This window comes from Bubalus kerabau, chromosome 8 (genome assembly GCF_029407905.1).
Source record: "Bubalus kerabau isolate K-KA32 ecotype Philippines breed swamp buffalo chromosome 8, PCC_UOA_SB_1v2, whole genome shotgun sequence".
In the NCBI taxonomy this organism is placed as follows: domain Eukaryota; kingdom Metazoa; phylum Chordata; class Mammalia; order Artiodactyla; family Bovidae; genus Bubalus; species Bubalus kerabau.
The window spans coordinates 106,348,612-106,367,335 of record NC_073631.1 but is presented as its reverse complement, the minus strand read 5'-3'; the positions used below and the strand labels follow the sequence as shown (position 1 = coordinate 106,367,335).

Here is an 18,724-nt window from a genome sequence, read left to right as displayed (position 1 = left end):
GGCACATGATAGGTGTGAATAAATGTTTGCCATGTTGAGTCGACTAGTAGTGACGCCACCAGATGGAGCACACCCCTCAGACATCTAAGAATAACACAGTGGCCTGGCAACATTAAATGGTGCCCTGAGGCCACAGAGCGTGTTTTTGGCCTTGGTTCCTACATGTGTCGCCGGCCACACCGGTGCCTCTTGGTGGTCCCTCCCTAGACAGTCCTCCCGAGCCATGGCCCCTCCTCCAAGCCACAACCATGGAACAAACGGCAGCCGACTTCTCTGGACTCCAGTCATCTCTTTATTCCACCAGTGGCCAACAGAGCAGCACCACGGACACAGCAGGGGCCTGCCTGAGACTCCCGGCAAGGCCAGAGGGGTGGATGCAGGGGCCAGGTGAGGGGGCTGCCCTTCCTGCCTTCCCAGGCGGCAGGAGAGAGATGCCTGGGGAGGGGGTCCGTGTGTGCAGACAGTATGGCAGTCTGTCAGCCCCCAGCCTTCCTCAGAGCACCAGGGCCTCCAGAGGAAGAAATGCTCCAGGGTGGGGCCAGGGAGAGACCTGTTGGGCTGACTAAGGGTAGACCGTGAACTTCAGCGGGCGCTGTGTGCACACGTGTGCATAAGCAAGTGCATCGTTGTGCATGTGTGTCTGGGGACAGGTGCCTACCGTACTACTGAGCTTGTGGGAGTTGACTGCTGAGCCACAGGACCTGCCTGGGGCCAAGGAGACCAGGGACCAGGACTCGGGGGCTGGGGAAGAGCACCCAGGGGCAGAGAGCATCCTCCTCGCTGCTTTGCCTTGGAGTGGAGCCCCGGGCCAGCAGGTCTCGGAGCCTGGTTGCAGGGTGGCCTCTGGCATGACCCACCTCACGTGTAGGCCATCTTGCTGCACACCCAGGGCCGGGTCATCAGGCAGTCTGTCGACACCAGCCTGGTGGGCTCCACGAAGACGCACTCCCCAGGGCCCGCGATGGGGAACCTGTGGCCGGGAGAGACGAGACCAGGCACTCACTGCTGGCAGATGCCACCCATCACTGGGCAGCCCCTGAGGCCCTGTGACTCATCCTTCCCTCTGGAGCTGCCCTGCTCTGGGACAGTCCGCCCCACAGACCTTGCTAGTGTGGCTCCCACCATCTCCCAACTCTGTCCACAGCTCCAATCACCCTGATGATGCCCACAGACGTGTCCTGGACGCACCCTACACTCCTCATCCGGCTTCCCCATCCTGCCAGGTTCAGCTCACTCATGCCAGGAGACTGGGGCCCTATCTAGGACAAGCCTCCCCTGACCCCACCTCCCCACCGCACCCTGCCTGCACCTCTTATAGCTATTAATAGCACAGGGGGTTCTCCCTGCCTAAAATCATCCCTTTTGAATCTCAACATTTCTTCTTAAACTCATTTGGTCACCCTGACCTGAGCCTCCCACCACCAAGGCCAGAACGGGGGTCTCAGAGGCATCAGAAGGACCCCAAGAGGGAGTGGGAAGGCCAGAACCATGTCAGAGTGGTCAGAGAAGCGTGGCCCCAAGGCCTGCTGGTTGCTGGGTGGTCAACATCCTGGGGCCCCAGCCTCCAGGGCTCCCCAGGTTCTGGGAGCAAGAAGCTTCCAGAAGGGGAGAGGCAGGGGCAGCAGCAAGGCAAGACTTTCTCAGCAGCTCTGAGAACAGATCGGGGATGAGGACAGGACAAGGAAAGAGGAAAAAAAAGGAAGGGGCAGTGAGGACAGAGAGAGGCACCGAATGAAGAGTGCAGGAGACAGGGAGACACGGGAACAGGGAAGTCTTCATGGCCCGAGGGTCACATCAGGTCAGCAGCTGTGCCCGCACCCAGCTCCTCGGGCCTAGTCCTCCAGCCTTAGGGTCTAGATCAGAGGCTGAGGTTCTTGCGCCCCTGTGTGTGCTGACCTGTGTCTCCCTAAGCCTAAAGTGCCCCCCCTCTGCTGCCACCATCACCCCACACACACACCACACAAATCAGACGCTCGCTGCCACACCATGTGGGCCACACAAATAATACCACCCTGGCACACGCCACCAACACCCTCAAGGTGTTTTCTCTAAGAGGACCCTCCTGGGACCCATAGTTCAGATCCCCTTTCTCCATAGTAAAACTGTTCAGGTAGCACGTGACTGCCCAGCAGAGAAGTCCCAGCTCCTCCCCTCTCTCACTGTCAGGTGGGGCCATATGGTTAAGTTCTGCCCAATGCAGAGGGCTGTCTTGGGATGTCCTCCCCTTTCTCTGAGCCACACTGAGCCGTGCAGAGGGATGAGGGAGTCACAAGATGGAAAGAGCCTGGGCCCCTTCCAGCAGCAGGAAGCTCTGATGCCTACGTGGGACAGGGCCACCAAACCAGGCTGGACTTTACTGGGGAGGGAGTAGTAAAGCCATTCCCATGCCCAGGTCTCTGTCCCTCACCCCTGACCCTACAGATGAGTGGCTCTAGCTAACACAAAACCAAGTTCTCCCTCAGGAGGTTCGTCTGGGAGGCTAGGTCTTCCCCGGTTTAAGCTCGGTGGCCAGGAGATGAAGCCTCAGCTCACGTGTCCGGGTCAAATGGGTCCCCGTTGACCCAGTGGAATTCATCCCCCACTCTGCGCAGGCCGATCCAGGGCTCCCTCCGTGTGAACTTGAACATGAATTCCTGCACCAAGGAAAGAGGGAAACCTCAGAGTCAGGTGTGGCATCCTGACTGCTCACACATCCACAGATGAACCTCAACTTGGAAGACTGGCTCTCAAGATGTGTGGACACCGTGAGGGTGACACCTCACTGCACCCCAAGAGTGAGGAGCTGGGTTTACAGATGCACTGCAATGGCCTTCAAGGTACCTGGACTCTGGGGATGTGCCAATGGGGCAGGAACCCTGGAACAGGGTTTGTCTCTTAGCTCGGGGACCCAGCATGCCAACATTCCTGATTTTCAGGAAGCCTGGGATTGCTTGATGGATTATCTGGGACTGGCTGTCCTGGGCCTTTCTCTGCAGAAAGAGGCTATTAGACTGTGTATCAGAGACAAACAGAAGTGATTTTAGATTTTGAATTGCACGAACTGTTGCCTACAAAATCCAAAAATGGCCAAGAGACCTGTTCATTGTGTAACATTCATATTTCTAGTGATATAACTGTTTGGGGTGTTAGGTGGGACCTCAGATTCTGACATGGACTAGTTGAAGATGCCAATTTGATATACTGGAGTGGGTTGCCATGCCCTCCTCCAGGGGATCCTTCCAACCCAGGGATTGAGCTCAGGTGTCCCGCATAGCAGGCGGGTTCTTTACTGTCTGGGCCACCAAGGAAGCCCTCACATTTCACAAGTGCCTGTATAGTTTGTAATGCTTACACTTGACTGTTGAGCTCAGCAAACCAGCCTTGGAATGGACGCAGCTGTCCTTGACAAGAGCAGTGAGAACAAGAGCCCCTCGTGGAGCTGCTCAGATTCCACTTGTGGAGCCCACGTGCACACCCCACCCGTCTGGAAACAGGTCACTGGGGGCACCAGGTCCTTGGGCGTGGCTGTCCCGGATGGCCCCGCCCCTTTCCCCGACACGCCCAGGCCCCGCCCCGACACGTCCCCGCCCCGCACGCACCAGCTCTTTCTGACTCTGGATCACAGCAAGTGCGGCTTCGTGGCTGTGGCAATACTGCCGGCCCGTGTTCCAGTCTCTTGGTTCCTCCGAGAAGAAGTAGCATTTCCTTCCGTACAGCAGCCAGTCCTCCGGGCAGGGCGCTTCGCACTTGATGCAGCCCTTGGAGGCTGCAGGGAAAGGAGGGACTCAGTAGCGGCCAGCACGGAGAGTCTCTGCCTGGCCCCCAAGAATCCCACGTCCCCTGTCTTTGGTGACCATCAGTCATTCATCTCAGGGGAGGGCCTGTCACAGTGCCTGGCAGGTCGGAGGCTGGGGACTACATGAACTAGGAAGAGCAATTTGGCAGGGACACCCCTGTGAGGGGAAGTATTATAGCAGGTTAACCCCCAGATTATGTTCTCCTCTCTCTCTCTCTGAGCTCCTGGAGGCCGTGGAAACCTATAAACTCGGACTTGAACCTGGTGACCATCCTCTCTCTTCAGCCATGGTGGGAACCATACCAGACTCCATGGGCTCCATAACCCCCCGACTCCCACCTGCAGCCCCCCAACCCCCCGCCTCTGACCCCCACTCCCATCCGCTCTCATTGGCCACACCCTCATTGGCTACGCTGCGGAAGTGCTGGAAATTCCTTTTCAATGCTGAGTCTCAACCTGCCTTCCCATTGTGACCTAGCTCCGCGGACCCAGGATCTGCCTCTGGAGTGACCCAGACAGACCTGCTCTGCCTTCTCCTTGAGGAAGGACCCACATCCCCCTCTTCCAGAAGTGAACAGACACCGTTTCTTCCACAATCCCTTGGAGGGGATGCTCTCCAGACCTTCTCCATCCTGCCTGCCTCACTGTGATGCGCCCGCGTCACCCCTAAAACGCTGCCACCAGCACAGGCTGCGACACATCAGCTGCGCTCCGCCACCCAGCAGCGATCTCCATACCCCTTCCGGCTGCCATGGATTTTACAGTCTGCAGACTCTCCAATGAGAAGAATCTGTGGGTATGTGCATAGGTGCACTTTTCTGGGAAGGAAGCCCGGAGCTTCCATGCGATTCTCTAAGGGCCTCCTTGCCAAAAGGAATTCAGCCATACTCTTCAACTATTTTCCTATGATCTCCTTCCAAGCCAGGTCCCCCTGCCCAGAACACATGTAAATCACGTTTAAATCTAAATGCAGGGTCTTGTGTTTATTTCTTACACAGTCGCTTCATTCACGTTGGCTTGTTTGAGTTTTTAAGGATGAATTTTAATCTCGATTTCTTTTTCACCTGGCCTATGGAACATCCCTCTTTGGGTTGTATTGCCTACAAATTCCATAAGCATATTTTTTTCATTTGTTCTAAGAAGGTTGATTAAAATGTAGACCAGGACAGAGTCAAGAACAGGCCCATGGTACTCAAGCGCCCCAGGGAGCTACCCCCACGCCAACACCAATTAATTAATGAATGGGCACTTGGGCATTCCTGCTCAGTGAGCTGCGGGCTTACTTAGACGTATAGGCCATGCTTTTCCATGAGGATGTCCGAAGACTGTTGTGCTTTCCTCCAATCACAATATGCTCTGTTTACACATTGCCCTGCCCTCCTAACGCAGCAGTAGAACAGTTTAATTTGTAGCAATTAGTCTAGGTGGATCCAAGCTGGTGGTCACCACCTTCTTTTCTAAGCACCCACAGTGCCCTACTTAGCCTGCATGCCCTGCAAGTGTGGGTTGAATAGAACTGATATTATCCGTGGATTTTCCTCCCATTTTGAGATCTTGGGATGCTTCTCAAAGATTAAAGACAGAGGTCCTGAAATCACTTTGGCTTGAATCCACTACAGGCAGCCAAGCCCCAGGTCATATAGCCTGGCCTGCCTTGCAGCAATTTCCTCTTTTTTATTCCTCCTTCAACCCTTTCAGTCCTGCCCGCCACTGGTGTTTCCCTGGACTCTCCTCCTCAGAATGCCCTGGTCTGTGTTCCTACTGGTCTCCAGGAAACTATTCATTCTTCAGGGTTTACCACATGGGAGACCTCCAGGCAATACCCTATCACTGGACAAGGGAGTTGATGTCATACTACACTTTAAAAAATATATATCTCCAGCACTTAGCCCAGGGCCTAACACACATCTGGGATCAATAAATGTTTGTTGAGTGAGTGAATGAGATCTTTAAGGCCCTTAACCCCAAACTGTCTCTTTCATGAAGCACTGCCCGCCTAACGCACACCAAGCTTGTTCAGCGTTCTTGAAGCATTTTTGTAATGGTACCTAAGTAACATCTCCACTTTCGCTGCATGGCTTAGTTAAGGGGATGGATATAATCGATGTGTGAACATATTATTTTAGGCTAAAATGTCATCTAGAGCCAACACTCTATTTCCTATTTACTTTGACCCCCACAAAGTTGACGATATGTCTGGAACCTTTCTTGACCTAATTAGACATGCTTTTGAAAGGTGTGTAGGAAATGAATTGCAAATGCTCTGACATCCATGCTTACCCAAGATGCTCATCACCACCAGGATGGCGAACAGAAGCACTGCGATGGCCCCCAGCAGGAGACGCGTGGTGGTGTCTGAGGAGAGAGAAAGGGATTGATTATGGCCCATCCCCACTGCCCATTCCCACTGCCAACTCCAAGTCCTGATACTGAGAAACTGGGGCTGAGCCCAGCACTCTCTGTTTGAACAAGCCCTCCAGGGAAGTGGCCCCCAACCTTTTTGGCACCAAGGACCGGTTTCATGGAAGACAATCTTTCCATGGACCATGAGGGGGTCCATGGGGACCATGAGGGGTTCCATGAGGGAGAGGGATGATTTGGGGATGATTCAAGTGCATTACATGTATTGTGCACTTTTTTCCTAATTTAATGCCAATGCTGATCTGATAGGAGGTACCAGTCCACAGGCTGGAGGTTGGAGACCTCTGGTCCAGGCCATCCTGATGCTGAAGTCTGAAATGCCATTCTCAAGCACAGGTTTGTCTGATTCTGTGATACTTCTGCTTAAAAACACTCCCTCAGGGCTACGCACTTGAACTCTTTCTGTGGCTGTTAGCACTTTCCAGTCTCTCATCTCCTGCAGCTTCTCTACCTCATCCCTAGTTTCAGCCAGCCAGACTCCTTGAAATACCCAGTTCACCCTCTTAGCCCTGTGGCTGGATCTTTGCTCCCAAAGTGCTCCTCTTCCACTGCTGTCTCTTGAAATTCTGCCCCACACCCTCCATCCTCTTCAGGAAGGCTTTCCTGATCCTCTGGCTTCTCCCTTTAAATTTTTATTTATTTATTGTTCTCACTCCAAATTTTAATTTGATTTTTTAAATGCTCATAGCAGGTTTATTCACAACAGTGCAAAAATGGAAAGAAGCTAAATGTCCGTCAAAGGGAGAATGGATAAAATGTTGGGCATTCATTCAGTGGAATCCTGCACAGCAATTTTTTAACTCTCTATTTTATATTGGAGTGTAATTGATTAACAATGATGTGTTAGTTTCAGGTGTATACAGCAAAGTGATTCATTATATATATATACATATATATATATATATATATCTGTTCTTTTTCAAATTCTTTTCCCATTTAGGTTGTTACATAATATTGAACAGAGTTCCCTGTGCAATGCAGTAGGTCTTGATGGTTATTTTAAGTCTAGCAGTGTGTACATGTCAATCCCAAACTCCCTTACCATCCCTCCCCTCAATCCTTCCCACTGGTAACTATAAGTTCCTTCCCTAAATCTATGAGTCTGTTTCTGTTTTGTAAATAAATTCACTTGTATTCTTTTCTTTTTTTAGATTCCACATATAAACGATATCATACAATATTTGTACTTCTCTGTCTGACTTTATTTCACTCAGTAAGACGATCTCTAGATCCATCCGTGTTGCTGCAAATGGCATTTAATTTGATATTTAATGAAAGAATGCTTATAGACTTTAGACACAGGGTCTTTGAAAGTTTTATTAATTGTGATAAAATACACATAACATAAAAGTTGCCCTTTTAACTACCCTCAAGGGTGCAATACATGGTGTTAATTGCATTCACAAAGTTGTGCACTGATCCCCATGATCTACTTGTAAAACTTTTTCATCATCCCAAACAGAAACTCTGTACTGATCAAGCGTTAATGCCTCATTCCCAACCCTCTCCAGCCCCTGCTAATCTCTCATTCACTTTCTGACTCTAATATTCACCTATCCTAAGTACCTCATGTAAATGGAATCATATCTGTCTTTTGGGGTCTGACTTCTTTTGCTTAACATATTGTTTTCAGTGTTCATCCATACTGTAGCATGTATCAAAATTTCATTCCTTTTTGTGGCTGAATAATATTCCATTGTATGATTACATACATTTTGTTTATCCATCCATACATTGACAGACAGTTAGATGGACTGTTTCCATCTTTTAGTTATTATGAATCATCCTGCTGTGAACATTGGCCAACAAAGATCTGTTTGAGTCCCTGTTTTCAACTCTTTGGGGTATATACCTAGGAGTAGAATTGCTGGATCATATGATAATTCTACATTTAACTTTTTGAGGACACACCAAACTGCTTTCTACAGCTGCAACACCATTTTGCATCCTACCAGAGATGCCGACACCACGTGTTCTAATTTCTCCATCTCCTCACCAACACTTGTTAGCTTCCACTTTTGTTTGTTATAGCCATCCTAGTAGATGTGAAAAGTGAAAGTCACTCAGTCATGTCAGACTCTGTGCGACCCTATGGACTGTAGTCTGCCAGCTTCCTCTGTCCATAGAATTCTCCAGGCCAGAATACTGGAGTGGGTGGCTGGTCCCTTCTCCAGGGGATCTTCCCAACTCAGTGATCAAACCCAGGTCTCCCACATTGAAGGTGGATTCTTTACCAGCTGAGACACCAGTAGATGAGAACTCCCTTTTTGTTTTTAAGTCTTTTAAAAAACTTTTATGTTATATATGTGCATAGATGAAAGAACCACCTTCACAGCCCACCACTGGGTTGTCCACCCTTATGAACTAAGTACCAAAGTCAAGAGGAAGTATCTATTAATAGAAACATCTACAGCAATTCAGAATTCCTGTGACATCCAGGTGCCTGATACTGTTTCTAGTAATTCATCTGTATAGTACTTCACAACAGATTGGGAAAAGAAACCTGGTCTTTTATCAAGGATCTGCAAAGCAACAGATCCAAAGGAAGAAATTCTACCAGGCTTCACTACACCACCAAAGAACATCGCCCCTTCCATAGAGGCAACTACTTCCAATTCCTTCAGTGAATTCTTTTGGTATTTACCTCCAAATCTCTAAAAGCTTTGTGTCAAGAAGTCAATACTTCTCAACTTTTCTATTTAAGACCTTACTTATTGACGTTCCACAATAATGAGGAAGATTTAATTCTCTGCATTACTGTCCCACCCTGACCACTCACATACTACTTACCTTCTCAACATCATAGTTTGGGTTGGACTGATAATTTGGTGAGGTTTTTAGGTTGTTTTTTTTTTTTTTTTTTGGCCATGCCACACAGCTTGTGGGATCTTAGCTCTTCTGACCAGGGATAAAACCTGCGCCCCCTGCAGTGGAAGTGAGGAATCTTAACCACTGGACCACCAGGGAAGTTCAGTGTTCTTTTCTTATGACAATGTAAATGCTGCTCCCAGCAAGCTATGCAGTGTATTATTTCTACACAACTTCTTGTTTCACTGTAAGTAATCATTTTCCTTTGCCTACACTTCTGTGTGCTCATCCTGATTTCAATTCCAAAGCTCCTTTAAGCTGATGAGGCAAAATCAGGAATTCTACTCCACTTCTGTCTTAGTCTTCACAGGCTAACAAAATCCCCAAACTAGATGGCTAAAGCAACAGACACATCTCTCCCCCAGTTCTGGAGGCTGGCGAGTGCAGGATCAAGGTTACCAGCAGATCTGTTCTTGGTCAGGGCTCCCATGGTGGGGTTAATGCCCTTACAAAAAGAGGACAAGGCGCCAGAGCAGAGAGCGCAAGCCCTCATATCCACTTTGCCTTTTGCTCTATTTCCTGAAGATTTTTGTAAACTTTACCTTCCCACTCTCTACTGAATCTTTTATTTTTACAATTATTTTTAACTTGCAAGGTTTTGGGGGATTTGTTGCTGCTGTTCCCTGAATACTCCCTCTTAAAACATCCTGTTCTTACTTTAATGATGCGAAATTTTCTCTTCTCTATCTGAATAATACTGACAGTTTTTTAGTTGATATTTTGGGGGGGAAGCAGGAGGGTTGGGGGAGAGGTGGGCAGAAAGTTTAGTCTATATAATCGCTGTTTTTTCCAAACTGCTTTCCGCCCCACTCCCCTCCATTCATGTGTTTTAATCTCTAGCTTCCATGTCAGGGACTTTCCTCATACATCTCAAGATCCTTGGTTATTTGTTCATGATTAAGGCAGGAGGAATAAGACTGTATTGGCGCCTCTGAGACCGTGAGAGGAGCTTATTAACTTTGGAGGTCACGGCAGAGTGACCTGGCTGGGTCAGTCCTCAAGGCTCTCTCTTTAACACTTGATTTTATTATTATTTTTTTAATATTTATTTATTTGACTGTGCCGGGTCCTAGTTGCGGCCTGTGGGATCTTAGTTCCCTGACCAGGAACTGAACCTGGGCCCCCTGCCTCGGGAGCACTGGGTCTTAGCCACTGGACCACCAGGGAAGTCCAGCTCTCTGTTTGTGGACCTCCTTGGGTTTCTCCTTTTGGGTCAGCGTCCCTGGGGGCTGTCCCTCTGTTTTCACTCCTGGAGGATGTAGTTTTGACTAGGAGAAGAGGTGAGGAGGCCGTCCTCAGCTGCAGATGCTGCCTCGTTTGCTCTCAAATGTTCTGGTGTCTGGATGCCCTCTCTCCCCAGGGCAGAGGGCTGGGGAGAGGCTCACAGAGTGGGAAGAGGATTGGGGACCTGAAGTCTTCCTAACAAGGGTTCACCCAGCCCTCCTGACATCAGCTCCCTCTTTACTCACTGCTGTGCTGACCAGTATGAGGTCCTGCCTGCTCCTCTGCTTCCTGAACTTTCTAAGGCCAGGGAAGTCAGTGTCAGTTATTAATCATTGATCATCATTGATCATCATCATTGATTCCTAGCTCCCAACTGTGTTGTTATTGTTTTCTCTCCTGTTCTTATTATTCTTGTGGTCTTTTTAAAAAATCTCTTTATTGGATTTTTAAGGGAAAGAAAAATGCATGTCTTCAGTCTGCCATCATTACTTGAAAGTCCCTTTATTGGGACTTCCCTGGCGGTCCAGTGGTTAAGACTCTGTGCTTCCACTGCAGGGGGCATGGGTTCGATCCCTGGTCAGGGACCTAAGATCCTACATGCTGCAGTGACTCCCTCCCAAATAAAAGGAAAAATAAACCCCTTTTACAATTGTATTAGTGAGTTTCAGAAGGGAAAGAAAAATGCATGTGTTTAGTCTGCTGTCTTTACTTGCAAGTCCAACAGACATTCGGGAGTCCTTCCTATGGGCATGGTTTGTACTGACAACCAAGAAGGATCCAGAGGCGGGTGGCTCCAGGTCCGTTAAGAGCAGAGGGCTGAACCCTCTCTGTGTCGGCTCTGTCGTCCCCAAGGGCTGTGTGTTGTAAGGCTGATGCCCTTAAGCTGCATGGTGGCGCCCATGGCAAGCATGCTGTGTGAATCCTTTTCCTTCCGTAAACACTCTCAGTCCACATCGTAAACCACTTCACCTGGGTTCACATCCCAGCTCAGCCACTTTCTTGTGGCAAAGTTACTTAGCTTCTATTTCATTTTCCTCATCTTTAAGACGAAGTCATCATAGTATCTGCCTCTTAGAATTTTATGAGAATTCAACAAATAGTGCTTAGAGCAGTGCCTGGCACGGTAAGCTCTCCTTCAGTGTCAACAACTACCATCATGATGGTTATCGGCCCACAGGCTCCTTCTGGGCAGTTGTTCAGTCCCCCAGTCGTGTCTGACTCTTTGCGACCCCGTGGATTGTAGTACGCCAGGCTTCCCTGTCCCTCACCATCTCCCGGAGCTTGCCCAAGTTCATGTCCTTTGAGTTGGTCCTTTGGGGTAAGGGTTGTACTTTCCTCACCTTTGGGTTCCCTCTAACAGGGCGCAGTCATCGCCTGGCATGTTACAGAGCACCCACTGGGGCTGGAAACACACAGAGAATCTAGTTGCCCTGAATGACAATGCCCTTGACCATGTGTATATATACCTGCCCTCAGGGAAAGGGGAGTCTGTGCCCGCATCTCCAGCATCACCAGAATGGAGGACTCTCCTCGTCTTTGATGGGATAACTGCCCTGGACACTGTGCTGTGGACAGACAGAAGACACACTACAGGATCTGACAGTTCGTTCACTCCCAAGGGTGGCCTTGGAGCTGGACAACCCCAAACAATGTGGTATTAGTTTTCTAGGTCAACATAACAAAGCATCACAAACTAGGTGGCTTAAAACACCAGAATTGTGTCGTCTCATAGCTCTGAGGCCTAGAAGTCCACAGTCAAGGTGTCAGCAAGCCATGCTCCCTCTGAGACCTGTAGGCAAATTCTTCCTGGCTTTGTCCTCATTTCTCCTGGCTTACTGGTGATCTCCGGCCCTCCTGGGCTTGCAGTTGCATCACTCCAGCCTCTGCCTCCATTGTCACGTCCTTCTCCCTGTGTGTCTGTCTTCATGTGACTGTCTCTTAGAAGGACACCAGTCATATTGGGTTAGAAGCCCACTCTACTCCAGTATGCCCTCATCTGAACTAATTACACTCGCAGTGACCATATTTCCAAATAAGGTCATAATCTGAGGAACTGTGGAGTTAAGATTTCAACACATCTTTTAGGGGGATACAATTCAAGCCAGAACAAATGTCTAACTCAGCAATCCTTCCTTGTATGCACTGGCCTTTATTAAATGGAGTTTGAGGGTGCCGTTTATTTATGTAATAAATGCGTATGATTTAGCCTAATGTTAGAAAGAACAACTGAAAAAAATTTGGCTTCCAAGCCCAGACAAATCCTGACAACGCTCATATCACAGTGCAAAAGAGACTCATAGTTGACGTCCCTCAGTTGACAGTCAAAAACTCTCAAATGTAGAGTTTGGTAATTTTTAAATTTTTAAGAGGCTTTGCTAAATGCGTATGTGTGGTTTTGAGCAGGAAGTTGTGGGTTTATGCCTAATCAAGAAACTTTCAACATTAAAAATTCAGAATTGGTGAGCACTCTAAAATCTATAGCCTGAGATTTGCAGAATCATCTGTGGCCCCCCTCTTGTACCCCCCAGGCTGCTTTTCATCACCCCCGCACCCCCAGTGCCAGAAATATTCCCATCTCCAATCACCTCCAGTCTTTCCAGCACCCAGATGGCAGCTCTGGATCACTTTTGCAACCTGTCCCCCAAGGCTGAGGGTGGAAGGAAAGGTTAATAGCCACAGGGAGAGGACTCAGTTGGAAGAATTTCTGTTTGGCTTCCTATTTATAAAGCTAACTGTTCATCAAAGGAAAGTCTTAAAGACCTGGCTCTAATCTCAGCTTTAGATTTAAGGTGTTTTCCACGTCACTTAACCTGTGAAGAGGAAAAAATATCTGCTGGAGGCAGCAGGGTCGTCTGAGGAGCACACGGAGGAGACCTGCGTGCGTCATAAGCACAACTGGATTCTCTCCAATTAGACTCACCAAGCCCCGTGCCCTTGGTCAGGTCAGGACAGGGTAAGAGCTCTCACGTCAGAGGGCCTCATGGCAAACCCAATGGGGTTTCACGTGTGACAGAGCAATGTGTGTCCTTGGGCAAGACACTGAGCCTCTCTGAGTCTCAGTTTCCTCTTGTATAAAATACACATGACACTTACCCAGCCCGTGGAAGGGCAGACGTGAGGGTTAAATGTGACAGTTATAGGAAAGCCCCAGCACGGGGCTGGCACGTAGTAGGGGTTTAATAAATATTCAGCATGTGGTAATAAAGGAGCACAGCTCCCCTAAGGGCTCAGCTTGGTCAAATCAAGAAGTCTCAAGACAAGGACTTCCCTGGCTGTCCAGTAGTTAGGACTCTGCACTTTCAATGCAGCGGGTGAAGGTTTAATAGCTGGTCAGGGAATTAAGATCCCACATACCCCGCAGCTCAGACAAAAGAAGAAGTCTCAAAACAGATGCTTGGCTAAGCAAGGGCTGCAAAATAAATCTCTTGGTCCACAGACATGGCAGACCACTCATTCCATCACGAGGGTTTCATCATGGGCTTATTAGGTGGGCCCCAGTTTGATCCTTGGGTCAGGAAAATCCCCTGGAGAATACTGAATCCATTTCAGTATTCTTAGACTTCCCTGGTAGCTCAGATGGTATAGAATCCGCTTGCAATGTGGGAGACTTGGGTTCAATCCCTGGGTTGGAAAGATCCCTTGGAGGAGGGCATGGCAACCCACGCCAGTATTCTTGCCTGGAGAATCCCATGGACAGAGGAGCCTGGAGAGCTATGGTCCATGGAGTCGCAGAGTCGGACACGACTGAGTGACTTAGCATGCACACAGTTCAGGGTGGGCTGTGGACTCAGTAGGCAGACCAGCAGTCAAAGGATTTTGGTTGAGCAGACAGTCACACACTTTGCCTGGGTTCCCCCACCGGGCTCTAGGGACTGGGGAAAGGGGTCACCTGCACACACCCTACACCCCAGCACCTCTGTCTGCGTAGCCCTGAGAGGCAGAAATCCTTCTCTAGCTTAGCCGGTGAGAAAACTGAGACTCGGACAAGTTTGAAAACCTGCCAGCACACTGGCAGTGAAAGGATCTGGCTCAGGCTTGGCCAACCCCAGAATTTGTTCTCTCTGCCCCTCAACAGGCTGCCTCGGCCCCTGCCCCGCGATCTCTTCAAGCACAGGGATGTTCCCTGTGCCAAGAGGTGCGCCAGGACAGTGGGCCCTCCAGGAGTGTGTGTGGGAGGTGAGGAAGAGTGAATGAGTTGGGGTGGGGTGGGGGGGGTGGCAGCCAGCACAGGGCAGGACCTTGGAGAGCACCATCCTGGTTTGAGAGCTCCCCTCTCCCTACAGGAGATGCGGCGCCCAGGGAACACCCAGGAGATGCTAGGGGACCAGCAGAGGGGAGGCCCCTGGCAAGGACACAGACTCCATGTGCTAAAACAATGGGAAAGGCCCATAGGCCCCAGAGACTGAGCCCCCAAGGTCCACAGGCATCAGAGTGGGCCTGTTTCTGATGGACCATGTGAACAAGGGCAAGGGACCAGAGGTGCCCCGAGACCCAGAGTCAGGCCAGGTAGGGAGCCATGCCTGGACAGGTGAGATGAGGCTGGGCCACAGGTAAATATGGACCACAGGGTGGCCCGGAAGACCCAGTGTCCTGAAAGACCTCCTGGACCATTTCCTGCCAGGTGTGCAGCCTCTTCTTCAGCCTAACTTGCAGGTGGTTGGCCCAGTCACCCCTGGGAGTAGGAAGCAGACGGGGCCAAGGTAAGGATGAGGAGTAAGACAGGAGGCAGCAAGCCGGAGGTGTTGAAAGAGGCTACACCACCTCTGAAATGGCCCTAACCCCTGGGGGTTAGAGCTAGGTTGGGGCAGATGCTGGAGAAATGCTTACAAATGAATGAGTGGAGAATACAGGTAAGAGGCGTGAGCAACCAAGAAATAACTTGGGTGGGAGGGAAGCAGGGTGTCACATGCAAATCTAACAATGTGCCTGGAGACGCACGTCAAAGAGAGGGGTCTGTCCACCTTTATCCTGCTCAGCTCTTCTCAGCCCGAAGCCCCTCTGCAAAAGTTCTTCTTCTCCAAGTTCCAACATCTTTGCCTCCTTTGTCCCAAATCACCACCCAGGTGTCCAACTTTCCCCCAAGTCTGCACTTCCCTGCCCCGCCCTCAGGCCATCCATGTCTCCTGGTCCACCCACCTTTGGGCCAAATGCAGACACGGCTGCCCCATCTCTCCCTCCTCAGCCAGGCCCCTGCCCTGGCTGCCACTGGCTATGTCCCTCCTCTGACCACGGCTCCACCTTCCTCGCTGACCTAGCCTTGGTCTGACCCTTCTGGGCCACCACCACTTTTCCAAGGGCAAACTCGCTTGGAAAATGAAACCCGCTTCATTTTCATTCTATGCTTTAAATCTCTCAGTAGTTGCCTCAGACAAAGTCCAAACTCTGGCAAGGCCTGGGTCGCCGTTCACAATCTGGGTCCTCCGGACTCCTCTCTTCTCACCCCTCCCCGATCCTGTACTCTGAAGGTCAGTTCCCCACAAGGGACAGGCTAGCTCTCGCTATTTGACCCCTGAACATGTCACTCCTTCTCTTTCTATATGTCTATGAGGTCACCTACCCCAGGAAGTCCTCCTATCCTGATATTCCTTCCCTAATGGCTGGGTAATCCAACTTAGGGCTTCCCTTAGCTGATGCTGTCCGGGTCCTCCGCCTTGGGACTCTGGGTGTCAAGTTTACCAAGAAACTTCCAGAGGACCAGCCCTCTGGCCACACCTCCCACACCACACACCACCAGTGGCCACCCAAGCGGACTGGGAGAACTCATGAACTTAAACTCTCTTTTCCACTTTGGTTACCGCCCCCCTTGGCCAGTCAGGGGTCACCTCCTGAGCCCCTCTGACTGAAAGGGGTAGGTGGGACCCCTGCAGGTTCTCCAGACCATCACCTCCAGGCGTTCACCCCCACCTCCCAGCCAACCCCTTCTCACAGGGCATTAACACCGCGACTGGGGTCTACAGCTTTTGAGCTTTGCCCAGGGCGTTTTCACTGCTGGAGGGTCAAGCCACTCTCTCAATGCTTCCCAGGTGAGTGCGGGACAGTAACCGCCCCCTTCACTCATGAGGAAATTGAAGCTCAGCGCGTGAAACCTACTCCCAAGGTCAGAGTGTGAGTTAGCTGCAGAGATAGGTGGTCCCCAGTTACCTCCTCCCCACTGCCCCGCAGTGTGGCATCCGATGCCCTGACATCCATCCTCGGGGGTCCAGAGTCGCCCTCCCTGCCCTCCCCACGGGAGGTCGGCCAAGGTGACTCTGTCCCGCCTCTCGCGTCCCGCTCACCGCTTACCCTCCAAGGCCGCTTTCCAGCTGGTGCTGCCCTCGTAGCCCGACCCTGATCGCCGCAGCAGCCCCTCTGGACCGCGGCCCTCCGCCTCGGCGGGCGAGCGCGGCCTGGGGGCGGCAGGGGCTGGCGCAGGGCGAACGGCGGGAGGCGGCGGCGGCCGGGTGCGCGCGGGGGGCTCCCGGGCCGGCTCCATGCCCCGCGCTCCGCCGCGCCGCGCCCGCGCTCCTGTGCCGGGGTGCGGGGCCCAGCCCCACGCGCACTCGGCGCTCCGCGCGCCCTGCGGGCCCCCCAGGCCGGCCTCGGTGGGCGAGGGCCGCGGCTCGTGCAGGCCGGGGCTGAGCCCGGCTCCCCGCTCCGCACCCGCTGCACCCGGTGGCCGCCGCCGCCGCCGCCGCCGCCTGCGTCCCCGCGCGCCTGCCCGGCGGAGCCGCAACCTCAGCGCAGAGCCGAGGCGCGGGGGAGGAGCGCGGGGAGGCGCGGGGACCCGGGCAGGGCGGGGGCCGGGAGCGAGGGAGGAGGCGCCGGGAGCGCTAATGGCCCCACCGCCCGGGGCCGCCGGCCTCCCGCCCTCTTGGCGGGAGTCCAGATGCTGCGGAGCGGGGATCGCGGCGCCGGGAGCCCGGAGTCCTGGCCCCCAGTCCACCTGCCAGTTTCTATTAAAACGGGAATCAAGTTACCGCGGCCGACGCAGCGAGGCTCAAGGAAGATGAGGGGGCTTTCCTCCGGGTCACCCTGGAGCCAGAGCAGTAGGGTGAGGGCTGGGACGTGGCCCAGACTCTTGGCAGATGAGAGAAACGACGGAATCGGTGAGCACGAGAGAGCCGAGGGCCGAGGGGACGCGTGGAACAGCATTTCCGATTCACTTCAAGTTGACTGAGCCTCTAATACGTGCCAGGAGTTTTTTTTTACAAAACTTAACTGACAACATCCTCAGTTTAGGTTGAGAACGGGGAGTTAGAGAGGTCAAGAGCGATGCTGAAGGCAGCACCGTGCAGGCGCGTGTTAGGCCACTATTCTATTCTGGGGCCAGGGCTTCCTGGATGGTCTTCATTCGGGCGGGCTCTTTCCGTGGTTGACCCCAGGTCACCTCAGGCTCCATGCGGAGGCTGGCATGTCCTTCTCCTGGCCCCATCCCACATCTGTTTCCTCAGTCTATGGTCCCTCATTCTCAACCCTCCTGCTCTCTCCCCCACCAAATCCAGTAAGGTACCAACAACTCCTATGAATTCTCCCTTTCAGTGGCTCCATCTGTCCATCCTTCTCTCTTCCTGCAGCCACTCACCAAACACAAGTCCATCTCACCTCTTGTCTGATTGCAGCCCCAGCCTCCTAACGGTCTCCCTCAACGTTACACAGCCATCATCACTACCTAATTCCAGAATGTGTTCACCATCCTAGAAAGAAACCTGGTACCAATTAAGCAGTCACTCCTCATCCCCCTCTCCCCCAGCCCCTGGCAACCACTAGCTGCTTTCTGTCTCTGTGAGATTGCGTGTTCTGGATATTTTGCATCAATGGAGTCATACACTATGCGGCCTTTGGTGCCTAGCTTCTTTTTACTTAGCCTGTTTTTGAGCAGCATCCGGGTTGTAGCACGTGTCAGTCCTTCATTCCTTTTCATCTCGTTCTGTTTTGAGAGCTGCTGTCGTTTCAAGGTTGTATCAGAATCCCCAAAGCTTACAAGGGACATCCTGGCTGACACGTGTCCTCTGAGCTGAGCAGACTCTGCTTCCTGGCTTTCATGAGATGTGGAATCTTTGCTAGCCCTGGGGTGCTGGGGCCAGAGCTGCCTCTCCAGGCCACTGGGCCATGTGGCCCCTCCAGAGGCTCTCGTGGAGCTGTGGTGGCCCTGCTGCCCTGAAGGAGCCTCCAGACTTCTCTGCCCTTCCTGGGAAGGGGCCTACCCTCCTTACTCCACCACTTCTCCAAGGTCACTCTCCAGGACACCCCATCATCTCATCAGTGACCTTAGGTTCTTAGTATAAATCAGCTTCATTTTCAAGCTGCTGTGGTCTCTGCCCCACCAAAATTCTTAAGGCAAGGACATACAAAGCCTGGTGAATTGCTTACAATCAGGTTCAATGGATAGAGAATCTGCCTGCAATGCAGGAGACACAGGAGACGAGGGTTTGATTCCTGTGTCGGGAAGATCCCCTA

The 18,724-nt window shown here is 51.7% G+C and overlaps 1 protein-coding gene and 1 long non-coding RNA gene across 2 annotated transcripts; one reads left to right on the top strand and one right to left on the bottom strand.

Annotated features, from left to right (window-relative positions):
- Positions 1-258: 258 nt before the first annotated feature.
- Positions 259-16,917, bottom strand: CLEC2L (C-type lectin domain family 2 member L). Its single transcript, XM_055589539.1, has 5 exons — positions 16,571-16,917; positions 6,056-6,130; positions 3,579-3,745; positions 2,533-2,633; positions 259-970 (listed from the first exon to the last, which is right to left on the bottom strand). The coding sequence occupies exons 1-5, from the start codon at positions 16,758-16,760 to the stop codon at positions 859-861; spliced, it is 645 nt and encodes a 214-aa protein (XP_055445514.1). The 5' UTR covers positions 16,761-16,917; the 3' UTR covers positions 259-858.
- Positions 3,726-7,256, top strand: LOC129658666 (uncharacterized). Its single transcript, XR_008717497.1, has 4 exons — positions 3,726-3,956; positions 4,254-4,571; positions 6,446-6,532; positions 7,137-7,256. It is a non-coding gene; the product is annotated as an uncharacterized LOC129658666 (long non-coding RNA).
- Positions 16,918-18,724: the final 1,807 nt, after the last annotated feature.